Source organism: Dipodomys merriami, unplaced genomic scaffold (assembly GCF_024711535.1).
Source record: "Dipodomys merriami isolate MVZ:Mamm:240054 unplaced genomic scaffold, mDipMer1.0.p SCAF_19, whole genome shotgun sequence".
In the NCBI taxonomy this organism is placed as follows: Eukaryota; Metazoa; Chordata; class Mammalia; order Rodentia; family Heteromyidae; genus Dipodomys; species Dipodomys merriami.
The window spans coordinates 33,351,873-33,370,214 of NW_027203270.1; the positions used below are offsets into that span (position 1 = coordinate 33,351,873).

Consider the following 18,342-nt stretch of genomic DNA (forward strand, 5'->3'; position numbering starts at 1 on the left):
TAGGTCATTTATTTTTTCTTTTGTGGTTTTCCCCTTATGGTTTATCCCCTGTCCCTGTATTTGATTTTGGTACCCTAGGTATTGTGTATATGTTTATCTGAATCAGGGAAGGAAGGGGAACAACAAAATGGTGAGACAAAGGACAAAGGGGGAACCAATGCAACAGCGACACTCATAAGACAATATGTTGGAAATGATCTATACAGATTGGGAGTTTGTCAGGGGAAGGAAAGTGGGAGAAAAATGAGGGAGTGGGTAACAAGTTTGACAAGAAACGTACTCAATACCTTACGGGCGCTTACGTGTCAAACTATAACTCCTCTGCCCATCACCTTCACAATAGAATTAAAATAATAAAAAAAGAAAAACACGAGCCAGATCCATATAAAATTGTCTCTTAAAATTGTCTTCCTTTTTAATCCTTTTAAAATATAGCCCAGACATCCTAGCTCCCCAAGTGAATCAAATCCACCTAACCTTAACTGATTACATACTATCGTAGAAGCACTGCATTAAACACTCATATGTCTTGGCTCATTTATCTCCATGTTTTACATGATATTGCCGCATTCTTTCCTAATTTTGCCCAATGTATCTTCTGTCCTTTTAGCTCCTGTTGTAAGAAGAGCAATGCCTACCATTTATCAAGTTCATTTCCTATACCAAATACCATACTACCTGTTAACTTTCAATCCCCCTTACCTTCAAAGATAGTTGCTATTATCACCACTTTACAAATGGGCCAACTGAGGCTCAGGTGGAGAGGCTAAGTGATTTCTCAAGGCCATACAGGGATGACCAGCAGAACTGTTCGAAGAAGACAATACATGATGTTTTTTTGGTCACCATTCTACAGAGTCTGGGCTATTCTCTTACAATACAACACATCTCATGCTTGTTCACCTAAAAAGTCACTGGCCACCTTTCTCTGTTCATTCAGAAGTTCTTCCTATATTCTCAGTCTTGCTGCTGTAACCTTTGAAATTCTAGAGAAGTGTAGCATCTACAGAAAACTTGGATAGTTTTAGGCCAAGGTCTCTTAATAGTCAATACCAAGACATCTATTTAGAAGGGAAAAACAAGAGTCAAAGCAGTGTAATGAGCCTGTTTCACAGACTAGTCCTTACATTGATTCTAGTGATTTTTCAACATTATCACTTGATTATCTTTTCCTTATAACTTGTAAAAGAAATATGCTTCAGAAGCTATTCTTAAGTCCCAGAAGAGTTACTTACTTGCTCTTAATTACAGTTTGCTGTCTCTGATCTAACCTTGTAAAGCAAGATAATATCTTGATTTCCATGACTATTCAGGGTTATTTTTTCAATAATTTTGGGTATCAGAACATCTTTGAAAGAGTATGTGAATGTTTAATCACTATGCTACTACATGCATGCTTAGTCTCTCCAGATTTCGAGTATATTTCCAGGACCTTTTAAGTAAGTTATGCTTTACTCATAGATATTATATACCAAAACCATCAAAAAACTTTATATGATGTGACTCAGTAGCCATTACATTAAGATTAGATAGCATGTCTACAGCTAGTTATTTCTGTTGAAATTTAGAGAAATAATTTATTAGCAATAGCTATCTGTACATATGCAAACAGGTGCCAACATGACATAGTGTAGAAACAACAGCATAAAGGTTCCAAAATAAGGGAAAAGATAAATATGAAAACACCACCTTATTTGACCAGATTGATCAAGAAGACCATGAGCTTTAAGTTGGCAGATACTAGCTATTGGCTCACAAATCCGCTTGCCCTTTGCTTCTTAGCACATGGCTAGCCAACACTTCCCCAGCTCCTTTGCAATGAGAGATAGCTGAACAGAAATTATGTCCTTAGGGCTGGGAAGGTGGCTCAGTGGTAGAGCGCTTGCCTTGTGCATGAGGCCCTGGGTTTGATTCCTCAGCACCACATAAGCAAAAAGCCGGAAGTGGCGCTGTGGCTCAAGTGGTAGAGCACTCGCCTTGAGCTGGAGAGCTGAGGGACAGTGCCCAGGCCCAGAGTTCAGGCCCCACGACCAGATTCCCCCCCCAAAAAAAGAAATGATGTCCTTATTCTTCATCTCCTGGACTATTAAGACATTTCCTGTGACTCTCCACACTAACTTTTTTCTCCATCTTCAGATGTCGGTGCCCTGGACCAGTTAGGAAAGACCAAGTCTTGATGGTAGCATATCCTACATACACACACACACACACACACACACACACACACACACACACACACACACACACACACACACACACACACATCCCGATGCCAATTGTACAATTCATCTGAATAAGAAATAAATAACTCTTAGTTGTCTTGTGTCACTGAGTTTGGGAGCTGTCTATCCCAGAATCCATGAATTTTTTCAGAACTACCATAACCAGGAAGTAACACGGGAAAATACTGAAGACATATGTGAAGTTTATAAAAGTCAAAATATTTAAGGGTGAGAAAAATATAGTTTCAAGCATTGGTAGATAACATCTGGACTATCAGGAATGAGATTTTTTTCCCTCTAATTTTTCTTTTAATAACTCTTGTAGCATATTTGGCATTAAAATTCAATAATTTTCAGCATTAATCATGTCAGTGACACTAAAACAGTTGGGCATCTATAGTCTCATTTAAATATATGATTTGACCCAAAGAGCCAGTGCATAAACGCAATATGCATTCATGAATTAGCTCAACACATCTAACAACACAGGATGGCCTGCTTCATGCAAACTCTAAAATTGCATAAGGTTCTCATTTAACCTCTATGGTACTACACTGAAACAAACTCAAAAGCCACATGAGACCATAGTGGACAAACAGGGATGGAACTTGCCAGAGATACTAAAACTAATGACTTTTCCCCTTCATATTGTATTCCATGGGTATTTGAGCCAGTGTGACTGGTAAACAATGCTACAATGAACATGATTTTGCTTGGTATTCACACACTGAGGCCAAAGGAGGTTATGCATAGGAGTGGTTGACAAAGGTTCAACAGCTATACGCATATGATCACATTAGATAATATTCTATGGAATAAACTCCAAGAAAAGGAAACAAGGGACATTCTTAGTTGCCATTGTTCATGTTTTTGTTTTCTTTTCCTTCTGTCTTGTTCCTTAGTTTGTTAGTATTTGAGAGGGTATGGGAGGACACAGAAAAGGTCTCACAAGGGTGAACAAATACAACAGTGGTACTCATTAGACACTATGTGAAAAATGAACTGTACATCTTGTGGCTGGGGACAGGAGAGAAAAACTGGGAGAAAGCAATGGAAGGGGAGACAGTGTTCAAAAAGAATTGTATTCATTACTCATTACCTGATTCATGTAACTGTAACCCCTCTGTATATCAACTCTACAATAACAATAAAAAAGAAAAGAATCCCCCCCCTCAAGAAAAGATTAAAGGGCGGAGTAAGCTATTCTTCTGAAGCTTTTCTACTTAATACTAAGGAAAGTACAGTAAGCTACTAAAGTAGTGAATCCTCCCAAGCTGGTAAACACCATATCATAAGCAATCTCCTGTAATAGGATGACAAAGAATGGAATAACATTGAATCTACTGATCCTTAATGGTTCTAGTTCCCAGCTTTAGTGCAGTGTCAGAGCACACAAAGCAACTGTAAATGCCTCAGATAGTAATGGTTTGTCTACCAGACATTCAGCTCGAGTCTGAGAAGAAAACAGAGAGCCATCAACTATTCTGCTCCTTGGAATGGCTCCCTTTTTCTCTGACCTCTTGTCACATCCCAAATCCTACACTGCAGCAGAAGCTGACCGAGATGTCTGCTTCATCTCCCTCATACTAGAATTCTTATCTCTCAGACTCTTTGGAAGCTAATACATTTTCTAAATAGCCCCTTGTTATCCGTATATTAGTTTAGTCATTCATTATTGATCATCTTCAAACTGCCAAGTGCTGGGATGGCCAATAGAAAAACTACAATACTTATGTATGCCATGTACATATGATATACCTATACATTTATGTAACTATATTTTATATATATATATGAAACAAAGACAAGGATCATCATTGCTTTGTTCACATTTTTTCATCTCCTTCATACAAAACTCCTCTCAGAAGAGAACAATCCTTCATTAGCATTTGTGCTATGAATGGATAAACACATTAAACACTCAAGAAAAAAACATATCTGTGTTACTTCATTGCTTTCCTTTCAAGAGTCCTATGGAGTATTAATTATTATTCTACCCTCATAAAGAAGGACAGGCCTATCCTCCACCAGCCAGTGCTGCCATCAGGATTGTTTTTCTTGAGGGTAAAAGGTAGCTTGAGTATGTGTGTGAGGTGGGGAGAGGGAAGCGGAAGGGAAATGTGTTGACTCATATCCTTCAGTAAATGTGTTTATCCCAACTCTGCTACTGCTGCCAAATGTGCTGCAAAGCCAGCAAGACAGTAAGACTTGGCTCGGGAAAGCTCACCCGAAAGTCACAGGCTTCATTTCCTTCTGCCAGCCCCTTTAGCCACTGGGCATAAAGTATTGGACAAAGTTAAAAGATTAATTCTGCTTTTACTCTGAAAAAGAAAAAAATAATGTCATCTCTCCCAGATCGGGAGGCAAAGGTATTTGTAGGCTGTCTCCTTCATAAACCACCAAGAATTAATTCATTGCCAGCTTGGTAGCACCTTAATGTCAATGTAATGGAACCTAAACACTTACTATGCCATCATCAGCCCAATCTTGCTAATAAAGAGTGATTATGACTTTGTTGAAAAGGTAATCCCAAACCATTGCTTATTACCAGAAGACAGACCTTCATCCAACATGTTGGAAGATCTTTAAAGTTGTTTAAGGTTGCCTGAGATGAACAATGAAATTATATATATATATATATATATATACATATACATATACATATACATATACGTATATACACACACATATATAAAAACCAATAATTGACATGTTGCAAAACAAAGAGTCAGCCAATAGGTTTCTAGCCTTTTCCTAGAGTAGAAATATCTAGCAATAAACGAACTCTGTGATCTATATTCAAGTTCTTCCCCAAAGCTTCTGGGAAGCCACCTGGAACCAGAGACAACAAATGACCAGTGAGCTTGGCTAAATAAAGCACAGCTGGAGCAGAGCCCAAAACTTCTCCCCACTGTTTCGTGACTAAGAGAAGGATATAAACTCCATGCCTTTTTAGGCCTTAACAGGAGTCTTTTCTTGCTCAGAGAGACACAAGGCAGTTTTTATTGATATTAGATGCAAGTTGTCACTGGAATCACAACTCCTAAAAACTCTTCCATCTCTGCCTCGTCCATTGCCCTCCACTTCCTAGCTGCTACCAACTTGACTGTCCACCAAGTTCACCATGTGTCATCAAGTCTCTGTGCCTTTGCAGATGTTAATGCCTAGCATTATCTCTCCCCAACACACTCCTCCTAGTTTATCATCCCAGAACTTTCTGACAACACTTTAGCATCCTTCAAAATGCAGCCCAAGTATCCTCTAAGACCCTTCCTTTCCTTTCTTCACCCTTCCTGTTCCCAAAATGAGTAAGATGCTCATCCTCCCTTCTCTTTACACATACTCTCTCTCAAGGTTCATTATCATACTCCTTACACTTTATTGCCTTTGTGATTGTAGACAAATACTGGCATCTCAATAGATTATGAACTGTTTGCACAATAGATTATGAGCTCTTGAGAAGAAAGTTCAATGTCTAATTCATGTTTGTGGCGCTCCCCGCCCCCTCCCCCAGTGCTGGGCACCCTTGTTCAATGTTCAATGATCATGTAGACAAAGGGAAATATTTCATAGCAGTCTCTACGTTCTGACTATCTTAACTGGACCATTGAGAGGGTACTGTGGGTATGTCATTTGGCACACCATAAGCACAATCTCCCAAATGAAGATAAAATCTATTGTAGTAATAGTTGTGCAGAGCATTACAGCTACAAGTGCTAAAAATGCTCTGTACCACTCCAAGCATCTGTGTCATGTTGTACAATACTTGGTCAATGATTAATCTACATGATACAAAGCACACTTGGCACATTTATCTCTCTTGATGCCTTCATCATCATCATCATCATTAAAGTACAAAGTTGAAGACCCTTACATTTTGTTAAAATGAAAGTACAAATCTCAAAGATCAAAGTGAGGACCAAAGGCAAGCTAAAAATGACTCCTCTCATCCAGCCTGTCATTCAGAATATGCTTGTTCCACTATGGCTGAATTCCAGCCTGTCATTCAGAATATGCTCATTCCACTATGGCTGTATTTATCTGGTAGGCCAGGATTTTTATTTTTTTAAGAAATGAATTTTGTGAAATGCTGGCAGTTGGGTACGTTTACTCCCACCTATAATCCTTGCAATTTGATACACTGAAATCAGGAAGATGGCAGTTCAAGGCCAGCCTAGGCTAGAAGTTCATGACACCATATCTCAGCCAAATAGTTGGGCATGGTGGTATGCACCCTGTCATTCCTGCTATGTGGGATGCTGAGATCAGGAGAATGACATTTCCAGTTAAGTCCAGGAAAAATGTTTATGAGACCCCATTTGGTTGAGAGATGCTAGTTGTGGTGGTATGAACTTGTCATCCCAGTTAGGGTAGAAAACATAAAATAGGAGAATCACAGTCCAGGCAAAAGCTTAAGGGGAAAAGGAAAAAAAAAAAGATGGAATCTGTCCAAAATAACCAATGAATAAAAAAGCTGGAACTGTGGTTCACTTGACTAGCAAGCACAAATTCAAACCTCAGTACTACAAAAAGAAAGAAAGAAAGAGGGAGGGAAATAAGGAAGGAGGAAGGGAAAGATAAATATAGAAAGAAAGAAAGAAAGAAAGAAAGAAAGAAAGAAAGAAAGAAAGAAAGAAAGAAAGAAAGAAAGGAAGGAAGGAAGGAAGGAAGGAAGGAAGGAAAAAAGAAAAAGAAAAAGATGAAAAGAAAGAAAGGAAGGAAAAAAGAAAGGAAATAAATGTTGCTATGAAAAGAAGGAAAAGAGTTGGCTTTCTATAGCTTCTTATAATTAAATTCTGAAAGTGTCTTACTAAATGGCAAACAAACTTAATTATATCATTTTCTTTGGCCATCCCCCGCCCATAGCTTCTCATAACCAAAAGCTAAAGTGTAAACTTCTCATCTTGGCTTCAAAGTACCTTGAAATGGTTCTAGGCCATCATTTTAGTTACTGAGTCCAGCCATCCACTCCAGCCCATCTCTTCCATATGCCCCTTTCGCCATCCATCCCCACATTCTGTGTTGTCATAGCTTATCATTTTCAAACACTTTATTCTTGTTTCATGGTTTCTCCCCATTCCTGCACTGGTATTTTTGCAGTCTTCACGTATCCTTGGCCTAGGTTCAAATGTTTTCCTCTGTATAAATCTTTCTCTTCTCAGCTGGCATCTGCCCCCAAATGGTTCAATTTATCACTCCTTTGTACCCCCCAGCATATATTTTTGCACATCTCTATCACACACTATGCCCTATCTTATCAAGCCTAAGAACCAGGTGTTGTGCACTTTTGTGATTGCAGTGCTTAGCACATAGTTATGGGACTGATCAATTGACATGTATAAGAACTAGTCCAAGAGTCAACAACAATTGTTATTACTGGTGTCAATTATGACCACAAAGATGATGATGATGATGATGATGATGATGATGATGATGAAGAGATAATGATAATTTTATGGGAGTAGCTTCAGTTCACTGAGCAATCACTACATGCCAAGCACTATGATAGATCTAATATCATGGATCTATAGATCTATAGATCTAACATTTTTCTCCAATCCTTATTTTGCAGATGGTCAATCTAAAGCCCTATTAGGAACTACATTACTTCATTTAATTCAAAATTACAATCCTCATATGGGATTGTCTTGATTCTACATCCCACGCTTACTCCTATATGTTTTTCTAATATATAATGTTTATATAATGTATATTTTCTGTTATATATGTTTTAATATAATACATATATGCTTATTTTTATATATAGTATATATATCTGCTGATTGTCATATATTGTATAAATATGCTTACAATCATATAATATATATATATATATATATAATTTAACCAGTAGTCTTAAAGTATTCTAGATTATGTACATTTTACAAATAATGTTTTGTTACCTTCCTAATCACCCCGAAGAAATAACAATCTTTTGGGTTATCATCTCCAGAATATAGACTGCAGATTAGAAAGCTGCCCCCACCAGACAAAACAACTGTGTGTGATCCCAAATAAGCAAAGTCTATGCCAAATACAGCAGTGGTTGGAGACGTTTAGCACCAATTAAGACCAGATATTATGTCAGAATTGCAAACCAGTACTAAACAGTTCAATCTACTAATTCAGTGCAAAGATCCATGGTTTAAGAAGACAAGAACAGGCCCATATTAGGACACCTTAATCCTTCACTACCTTCCTAAAAGGTTCCATTCCAATGTTCCAGTATCTTCTGCAGTGAACCTTATGTTTCAGGTTCACCCTACATCTACTCAGTCATTTTCCTTCTCTGTATGTTTACTCTTTTCCAGCTCTTTTATCCCAAGATCTGACATCAATCTAATATCCCCTTGTTTTCTTTTCATGTATAGATTCTCCTGTGTAGAGAGTTATATGGTCTGTATTAAAAAATTAAGCTTTTGTTTCTATCATGCTCTAGCATTACAATTTTCCTAGTTATGTCCTAGCAACTGGGCACTGTTCATATATTTTACTTTAGTCTGAATTACGTGTATGTTTCTCAACTTTGCTTTTATAAGCACATCTTGAACCTAGATCATCATATATTCTAATAAAGGCACTGATCCTTTGCATTTGCAGAGTACGAAGAATGTTCAGAATCAGGTTCTGATGCTCTCTTGGCAACAATTCTATAAAATCAGGCAAAGGAAATGTAATTTCCACTTTACAGAGAAGGCAAGTGAGACTCAGTGATATTGAGATTGTCCGTGTCATAAACGTAATTAAGGTAGAAATCAACTACAGGGTACCTCTTCTGCTACCTAAAGTCTTTCTAGAGTGGCTTGCTACCATACACATTTATGGTACCTGTCTCTCTTTCTGACCTAAACCCCAGGCCCAACTATGTAACGATTCATTAAGGTCATATGATGTTGCGTCAGATACTGGCTTCTTCAGATGCTGAACAAATCCTTCTCCTTCTTTTTTCCTCTTCCTCTTCTCCTTCTTCTTCTTCTTCTTCCTCCTCCTCCTCCCCAACCCCTCCTCCTCCTCCTCCTCCTCCTCTTGGCAATGTTTCTCCACCCTGACTTTCTCTCCTCTATCCTGATATTTTATATTACTTGGGAGACTCTTGACTCACTGTCTGGAAAATTTCATCTAAGATGATGCTCATGTGCCTGGGACTGTAAGCTGTCACATAAAAAATAAACAGGTGACAGTTTTAATCTAGGATATTTTTGTTACTTAACATGTACAGTTAATTTCCAAAATTCAAACAATGCAAGCCTACCAAAAGTTGGGGGTGAAAGGCTTACACCTCATTACAGAAGTTCCTGAATTTTACCTTCTTCCCAGGACTAGTTTCCTTGAGTCATTAACTTTGCCCATTTTGATTGACACTGTTTTAGAAACTGACCAAGATAAGATGAAATGAAGAACAAAAAGTTTTCCTCACATGCTATAAAGAAAATAGACTTAAGAGAATTGAGGGTTTGTTTTTGTTGTTTTCTTGAGATTTTCTTCTTTTTAAATTAGGATCAATGTTGTACTGTGGTACTTGAGGCCTATTTCTATAACCAAAGTTTGGCAACTGGAAACTTCATACTGATTTGTACATATTGAAGTTTCTGTGGTATTAGAAGTTATCTAATTTATGTTTTCATTAATCATTTGTCAGGGAAAAAAAACCTTATGGCTAATGAGACAATCAGATAAGTAGTCTCTTTGGGTGGGGCTAGTGTTTTGTTCAATGGGGTGTTCTGTTTCCCGCATAAGGACTCAATATGCAGTTTGCTAACTTGAATAAACTTTGAAATTTATTCTATTCAAGCAGGTTGAAGAAATTTAATCCTCTGGGTAATGACATGGCTACATGATGACTTATTAAACTTTCCAAGATTCATCTCAAAATTCATAAGGATAAAATGGGATGAATTTCATAATAATACACCAAAGTCTAATGCTACTGTTATAACTTAAGAAGGAAAATCAATGAGCATTTCAAAACTTTAAGCCAAAGCCCCCTTTTAAAGCAGAGTTCACGCTCAATGTTCTAAGACCTATTTGTGCTTGTGATTCTTCTTGCTTTTCTTTGGCAGTACTGAGGGTGTTAAAGTCAGGGCTTCGTGCTTGCTAATCAAGATTTTCCCACTTGAGCAATACCTCCAGGCCTTGCTATTTGGGTTTAGACTAGCTGTTATGGGATAATGTAAAGCTCTATTCTACCATGAACCAAAACTAAATCAGATTGGAGGAAATAAATACAGTTGATATTATTGAATACTTACTATGCCTAGACACTGTTAAGCAAAAAAAAAAAAATCTCTACCTGTATTATCTAATTTAATCCAGATAACAGATGTGTGAATGCATACACATGAAGGAACTGAAATTAAGCCATTTTCACTTTTGGATTCAGAAAAAAATGAACTAAATGTTCTTTGTTAATAGAAGATGCTGGTCCCAGGGTTCTGGGTCACAGTTTCACCTGTATGATGGACAGTTATGTGTACAACTCACGTACTCCCTTATCTAGCTTTATACTATCATCACCTTAGACTTCCATTCTCAAATTCTTTTAATATGTACATCCGTTGAACTCAACTGATTTTTTTTTCAATTAGAGACATCAAAATTAATTAATTAATAAAATAACTACATTTGGGGAGAAAAATTTCTGAACCAACTGGGTACCAGTAGCTCACACCTGTCATCCTAACTACTCAGGAGGCTGAGATCTGAGGATTGTGGTTCAAAGACAGTCCAGGAAGAAAAGTCTGTGAGACTCTTATCTCCAATGGACTATATCAAAAAAGCCAGAAGTTGTGCTGTTGCTCAAGTGATAGAGCTCTAGCCTTGAGTACAAAGAGTCTCAGGGACAGTGCCCAGGCCATGAATTCAAGCCCTAGGACCAGAAGAAAAAGAAAATTCCTGAGCCAAAACACAAATGATAGTGAATTTTTACTCAGTTACACTTGACTGTGAATCCTTCAGACAAAACCTCTGTCTAGTCAATAAAAGTATCCCACAAATTCTAAGAGGAGACACATTAAAATATCTGAAATATATTCAAAATATATTCAAATGTGGCATAACTCAAATTATTGTTGCTACTATTATAAATAAACTCACAAGCAGGTAGAGTTACATATGAAGAGAAATGGAGTACACTGCAGGAATTATGTCAGGCAGCTGTCTTTGATCAGGAGATTCTCTCTCTTCCTCCCTCCCTCTGCCCTCTTCCCCCTCTCTTGTGCTGCTAAGCATTCATTCTCACTGATCTGAGCTGCTTTTGTAGAGCATCAGCTCTTACAAACACTCTCTGTCTCTCTGTCTATCTCTGTCTCTGTCTCTCTCTGTTTCTCTCTCTGTCTCTGTCTCTCTCTCTCTCTCTCTCTTTCTCTCTCTCTCTTTCCAGTAAAATGAGAGCTCTGTTTAATATGGAGACAGAAGAATCTCCAGACCATGACATTTCCTCTGTAGTCTTGCTGTGTTGTCATTAAGTAGCCCAAATACATATGATCTTTCAGATGGAACACACACATGCTACTTTCTCACCAGCTACCTAATCCTGGCCAGGCAGACCTCCGATCCCATTCGCCAACCAAATTACAATTACAGAGCCATCAAGTATACCAAATACCACTATCTGTACTTTAAGCAATAGATCTAAATAGACACAGGGAGAAAATTCCTGGGTATACTTTTAGATAAGATTGAAAGGAAGGTAGGGTTACCACCTTTGGTTAAGGAAACACCAAGCTCCCATGCTCCACAGTGATCCTAAAAGCAAATAGAATTCCCTCCATAGGTCCAAACTCCAACCAACATTTCCGGTTTGCAAAATGTTTACACTGCAGATTCTTGCTGCCTCCCTCAGCTTTATATTCATCTGTGATTAAGACCACACTACCAATGCACCCATCATCCGTGTCTAGTAATTCAACAGGAATTAGCACCCATTTATTGGTCAGAATAACTCATGCCATGATGGTGAAGAAGAGCTTTTTAAAAATAATATTTTAAACTTATATAGTAGATTCTATGCTCGTAGGTTTATGCTTCTTTTGGTAAAGCTCAGCCGTTGAGTAAATTAAAACTGCAAATCATAGATACAGAGATGAAAAACCCACCAACTTCTCTCTGAGGCATAATTATTCAACCTTAATGCACTGCATCCCTATCCATCCTAAAGCTGTCAGAGGAGTAGGAAAAGGAATCCAGATTCCCACAGTCTGTGGCAATTATGAATCATGATTATATTACTAATCATATCTCTGACATGCAAGGGCATCACTGAATGAGTAGCTCTGTGTAAAAGAGGAAGAGACCACCTTTGCCACGGAAAAAGAATGGTCCCTTTGAAATTAAGTTTTTGGATATGTAAATATGAAGTACATAACATTTCATCATTGGCTACATATCTTCATCAAGTGCAAATTAATGCAGATTCCCCACTAGGCACTGGGAATGCTAACCTAGTTTTCTGTGTGTAGCTAATAGCTTGCAATTTTGCTTACACTGTTATCCTCTCATTACATAGCAATGATGATTATTGGGTAAATACCTGTGAAAAGCCACATACTCCACAGCACTCCTCCTGGGTTGGATATAACCTCCTCCTAATGTTTCTATTTGAATAATTTAGTTGCCAAGACACCAAATCAAATACAACTATGATAGATAATCCACTCATGGCCTGTTGGGAGCTAAGGAGAGACTTTCAGCTTGTTTGCCTACATCACTACCTGACAAAATACCCAGTATGGGCTAGGGAAAAAGAGGATGCTGGGGGAAATCCAGAGCCCTTTGTCAGTCTTACAGGAACTCAGATGGCTTGTCTGATTTGATCATTATTTATGGTGGTGGAGAGACAAAGAGAAGGGCTAGTTTATACCTAATGAACAATTCTAGAACAAGAGAAAGAAGGGAAAGGTGTGAACAGTGTCATAGATAGATGACTAATACAAACCCTTACAGGTGACTTCGAGAGTTCCCACTAGAGGAGTTAGGATGACCCCAGGACATCTTTTCTTGTCTGCCAGGTGAACAATATAACTCACTAAAGTATTACAGAAGCACCTTTCTTAGGTGGCCAAGATCCAAATGTTGATTTCTGGTAACAGATTTTTTTTTTAAAAATTCCTGCCTTATGAGGCAAGAACTGAAACTAAACAATGATGTTTATTTAGATCTGGGCTCAGGTGAAGGGTCCCAAAAGTTTTTTTTTTTTGTCTTGTCTTGTTTTTTGAATATCCAGAATCACATTTAGCTTATGAGATGGAGTTTTGGCAGAACTGAAAAGAGAGGCAGAAAACCTTCCCTTCAATTCCAATGCTGCTCAAACATGTCTGCTCACAGGAGCAAGGTTCCTGCGCTTCTCCTCTGGTGACTTCATGGGAAGTTGGCTCAGTCCCCAATTCTGCAGAGGGAATGCAGAAGGAAGGGAGCACTGTGAATAGGCTTCACTCTGGATACTTAAATGGCAGGTGTGAAGCCAGATGGGGAGGGCTCTGCTCAGTGGGAGGAGCCACGGGACTGGGGAATACTGCTGCAGGTCCTGGGGCTTTTCCTCACTGCGCCTCCCATGCTCAATTTCCTGCACCAACAAGGACTCTGCTCAGAAATCAGAATGCCTCCCAACGCATACCTTGGCACACTACACGCAAGCTCTACCTCATTCACCTCGACAAGACACCTTGGGTTCTCATTCGCTTCTAAAAACCACAGGCTAAGCTCAAGTAGCACCGAGACCAGAGTCTCTGAGCCAGCACATCTTTGCCACTGGGAACTAAGAAGGACCAAGATTTAAAGTGGTATTGGTGCTACTACTCGGTTGTTTTCCTATGGTCTTTCCCGGTTATTTGGGGGATGGAGTCATTGCCATCATTTTTTTTCTCCCCCAACCATGCTAGTGCATCCTAACTGGGTTTGAGGAAAGCATGGAGGGCTCCTACATCTCTCTTAAGTCCCAGCTGGTACTCCCCAATCCGGCATCTTCCCCTCCCTCCCTCCCCTCCCCCTCCCCCCCTTGAAAGTGCCTAGAGGCCAGGGCAAGGATCTGCGTCCTTTTTGCTATCTCAGAAAGCACCAGGAGTTTGGGAACTTTGAAAGCCAGGGAATGGGGGGGGGGGGGTGGGGAGAGGGGGTGGGGATGGGAATGGGGAGGTGGAGGTTGCCAAGGCTCAGATTTCGGCGCCAGAGTTCTCAGCCAGAAGCAGTTGAAAATCAACACCCATCTGCCTCTTCCTTTTTTTTTTTCATGCCCCCATTTCTTCTGCTTTCTCCCTTCCAAGACTCCAACACCACACACACACACACACACACACACACACACACACACACACACACACACACACACCTTGGGTTTAGTTTTTTTTTTCCATTCTAAACACATCACACAGAAACCGAGTGTGTAGCATCCCTTACTTCTAGCCCTATACCAACCCACAACAACCCCCCTCCTTTCCCCCGACACACACACACACACACACACACACGGATTGTTCCAAACATTCAACACAACCCGACCCGCCCGAGCCTCCAGCATGTCCCATACCTGATATGCAGACGATGAAATTGGCTTGAAGAAGAAAAAGCACCTCCCAGACTATTTCCATCCTCTGATTCTCATTCCAAGTGCATCACTCGACGGGAAAACAAGGGGGAAGGAGTAGGGGGGGGAGCCCGACCCGGCACACACCACACACACACACACACACGCACACACACATACACGCACGCGCGCGCACACACACTACACACACATACACACACACACTCCCAAGCGAGCGCACACTCTCCCCACCCGACAGCCAGCCGGGGACCGGGGACCGACGCCTTCCCCGCGAGATCAATATCGCAGTTCGAAGTGTTCCAGCAAATCTCCCCTCGGGCTCGACGGTTGTGCGCCCCAGATGTGCTGACACATGTCCGGTGCCTCTCCGCCTCCGAGGTCGCCGGGCTCGCGCGCCTCGGCTCCGGGCAGCAGCAGCAGCAGCAGAAGACGAAGAAGCAGCGGCCGCGGCGGCGGAGGAGACGGCGCTAACAGCGGAGGAGGAGGTGGTGGCGAAGGCAGCAGCCACCTGAAGCCACCACCACCGGAGCCGGACTCTGCCAGTACCACCGGGACCCCGATCCGCCTGGCGCCCCAAGAAGACATAGACGATCGCCCCCCCCGCCGGGCTGGTGCCGTGCTGTGGGGGGGGGTGTTCCCGGAGACCCGCGGGAGTTGAAGGCTCTGGCTGTCGGTGACAAGTTGCCTTCGAAGTCCGCCCCCCCCTCACCGGGGCATGGTCCGGGGGTTTGGCTGCGGCTGGGCTCGGCTGGAGGAGGAGGAGAGGGTTGGGGGGGGGGAGGTTGAGGCGTTCTCCTCCTGGCTTCTGGGGGTGGCGCGGGAAGGAGGAGCAGGCACGCCGTGCACACACACACACGCACACACACACACACACACGGACACGGACAGGGAGAGAGGAAGAGAAGAAGAGAAGCGAGAGGTTACCGCCCGAGCACGCGCGGGCCGCCGACCCTCCCGGCTCCCCGCGTCCGCGCGCGCAGCCCCGCGGCGCCTCGGAGCTGGGGAGGGAGGGGCGGGCGCGGGGCGCGGGGCGCGGGGCTGGGCTGGGGGGGTGGGGGGCGGGGAGCGCGGCGCGCGCTGCCCCGACGCCGAGCCCGGCGGGGCCCCGCTGGGGAGGGGCGGGGAGAGGAAGGGGAGGGCGCGCTCCCCGCGTTCGCCCGCGCGCGTGCTGTCTGCTGCTCGGTTATTTTCCTGGGCTCCCCGGAACCTCCAGTGGCCTCGCTTCCATCGCCCGCAACTAGCGGCGGCGCCGGGATTTTTTTTTTTCCCTTTTCCCGCAATGCAACTGCAGGGGTCGTTATTTCCTTGCCTACGGATCCCGACGCTTCCCGAGCCAGAGAGGAGGAGGAGGAAGAGGAGGAGGGGGAGGAGAGAGGAAGGGGAGGAGGAGGAAAGGGAGGAAGGGAGGAGAGAGAGGTGGGCAGGTGGGGGGCGAGAGAGGGAGGAGGAGGAGGAGGAGGAGGAGGAGGGAGGAGGTGGGAGGCTGGGCCCGGTGAACATCCTAGCCGCCTCCAGGAATCCCAGCGTCAGCCTGGGCGGCCGGACACCCCGGGTAGGGCTGGGTGGGAGGGGGAGGGGAGGCGGAGGCACCGGTCTGGGCAGGCCGGGGAGAAGTCTAACCCTGCCTTCAGGAGGAAGGGGATGGCTGGGCTGGCTTGAGAGCTTCAGGCCGCCGTCCCTGCTCAGGGGTAAGGAGGGGTGGGGATGGGGGTGGCTCGGCCGGGGCGGCCGCTGCGGGCTGCCCCCCCCCCCCGCCTCCTCGGCTACCTTCGGGTCTCCTCCAGAATCTTTGAGAGTCTCTCTCTGTGTCTCTGTCTCTCTCTGTCTCTCTCTGTCTCTGTCTCTCTGTCTCTCTGTCTCTCTGTCTTTCTGTCTGTCTCTGTCTCTGTCTCTCTGTCTCTGTCTCTGTCTCTCTCTCTCTCTCTCTCTCTCTCTCTCTCTCTCTCTCTCAAAGAACTTGGGCGCGGGACTCCTGCAGGGAGAGCTACGCAGCGCGCGCTCTCTGCTGCGGATTTTATTTGTTATTTGCATCATTCATTTCCTGTTCCTCCCCCCATCTCTCGTCCCCCCCCCCCATCACCACCTCATTCCCCTTCCTGCTTCAGTGCCAGGACACTACTTACCCCAGAGTTCTCTGCAGAAGTGCAACTCTTGTCTGGCAAGTCCCTCACCTCCCCTCTTCCAAAAGCGGGGGACGGGGGGGGGGGAGAGACACACAGGGGTTATTATTATTATTATTCGAAAAGTCCGGATGCCAACCGCAGCGGCTGCGCGTCTTAAGTAGCTCGGGGAGGATCGGAGGCGATTGGAAACGCGGACCTCAGAGGGGAGGAGATGGGGAGCGGGGGAGGCAGGGGGAGCGGGGAACGGGTTTCCCTTCTTGGTTTTTTTTTTCCTCCTTCGGCCCCTCGGTGTTTCTTTCAGGCAGCTCTAGCGCTCGGCAGGCGTTGTTTTGTTTTATGTTTTTTTTGTGTTTTTTTTGGTTGGTGCCCCAGGATGCTTTCGGCCGGCGGCGGCGGCGGCGGCGGCGCTCCGCAGCGTCCACGAAAGATTTCCCCAGCCCGCGTGCGCGCGCCGCACCGCCTTCCCCTCTCCAAGCCCTGCGCGCGGGGCTCTCTCTCTCCGAGGCCACCCCCATGGGAAGAGGGCAGGGAGTGTGGAGGAGGGGGGGGAGAGGACGGCCCGAGCCCCACCCACCACCCAAGCACAGCGGGAGCCCCGGGGAGGGGAAGGGGTGGTCCACACCAGGATGCCAGGGGAGGCGGGGAGGGAGGGGAAGGGTGGGCTGGGTCTCAAGCCAAAGACTTGGTGCCTGATTGCAAAAGGTGGCCGCCGGCGAAATGGAAGTGGAAAGATACGCTGTGGCTGGTACTGCGCTGGCCTGGAAGGGCTGGGAACCACTGGAGGGACTGGGGGGAAAACAACAAAACAAGACAAAACAAAAACCAATCTCAATCGGTTCCGTGAGCTTCGATCTCGACAGTGGTGGCTTGCAAGGAAAAAAAGCCTCACACCTACCTCTTCTATTTTGGGGGGGGGGGAGGAGGGGGGTGGTGCTGAAGAAAAGGACCAGAGTGGAAGGAATCCCTGGAAAGACTTTGGATTTCTCATTTGTGCCGATTTGACGTTGGGCGATTTTGCACACGCGCGGATGGACACACACACACATACACGCACACAAGCCGTGGGGAATTGTTTGGAACCTTTAACCTGTGGAAGTTCAGAAGCCATTTGAATAGGAGACGTGGTCTCCTGAGGGCGGAAAGGGTAGGGGAGGAAGGAAGTTGGTCTGCAGGGCGCCCAGGGGAAGACTGGCATGGGTGCCACGGAGTTTACACGACCCTGCTCCCTGATTCTTGCACGGACTTCACAGGCTCCCCGTCCCCGTCCCCCCAAGTATCTGGGAGAGTTTTTCTTACTGAGTAATAAGGGAGGGGAGAAAGAGCCTCCAAGGAGGGAGGAGATTTGAGTAGCAGTTTCCTCCAAGCGGACTGAGCTGTGCTGACTGCTGTGAGCTCCGAGCTTTGGATGGAGTCCCCGCTGCCTGGGGCTGGGGGCTGGAGGGAAGGAGGACCGCCAGCA

At 43.9% G+C, this 18,342-nt stretch overlaps 1 protein-coding gene across 1 annotated transcript in view; it reads right to left on the reverse strand.

The window, feature by feature from the left end:
* Positions 1 to 16,985, reverse strand: part of Ca10 (carbonic anhydrase 10) — a 457,862-nt gene extending 440,877 nt beyond the window's left edge. The window contains exons 1-2 of the mRNA XM_070028408.1: positions 16,884 to 16,985; positions 14,743 to 15,565 (exon numbers count right to left, since the gene is read on the reverse strand). Of these exons, the coding sequence (XP_069884509.1) occupies positions 14,743 to 14,803 (61 nt within the window). The 5' untranslated portion in view covers positions 14,804 to 15,565; positions 16,884 to 16,985. The remainder of the gene's footprint in view (positions 1 to 14,742; positions 15,566 to 16,883) is intronic.
* Positions 16,986 to 18,342: the final 1,357 nt, after the last annotated feature.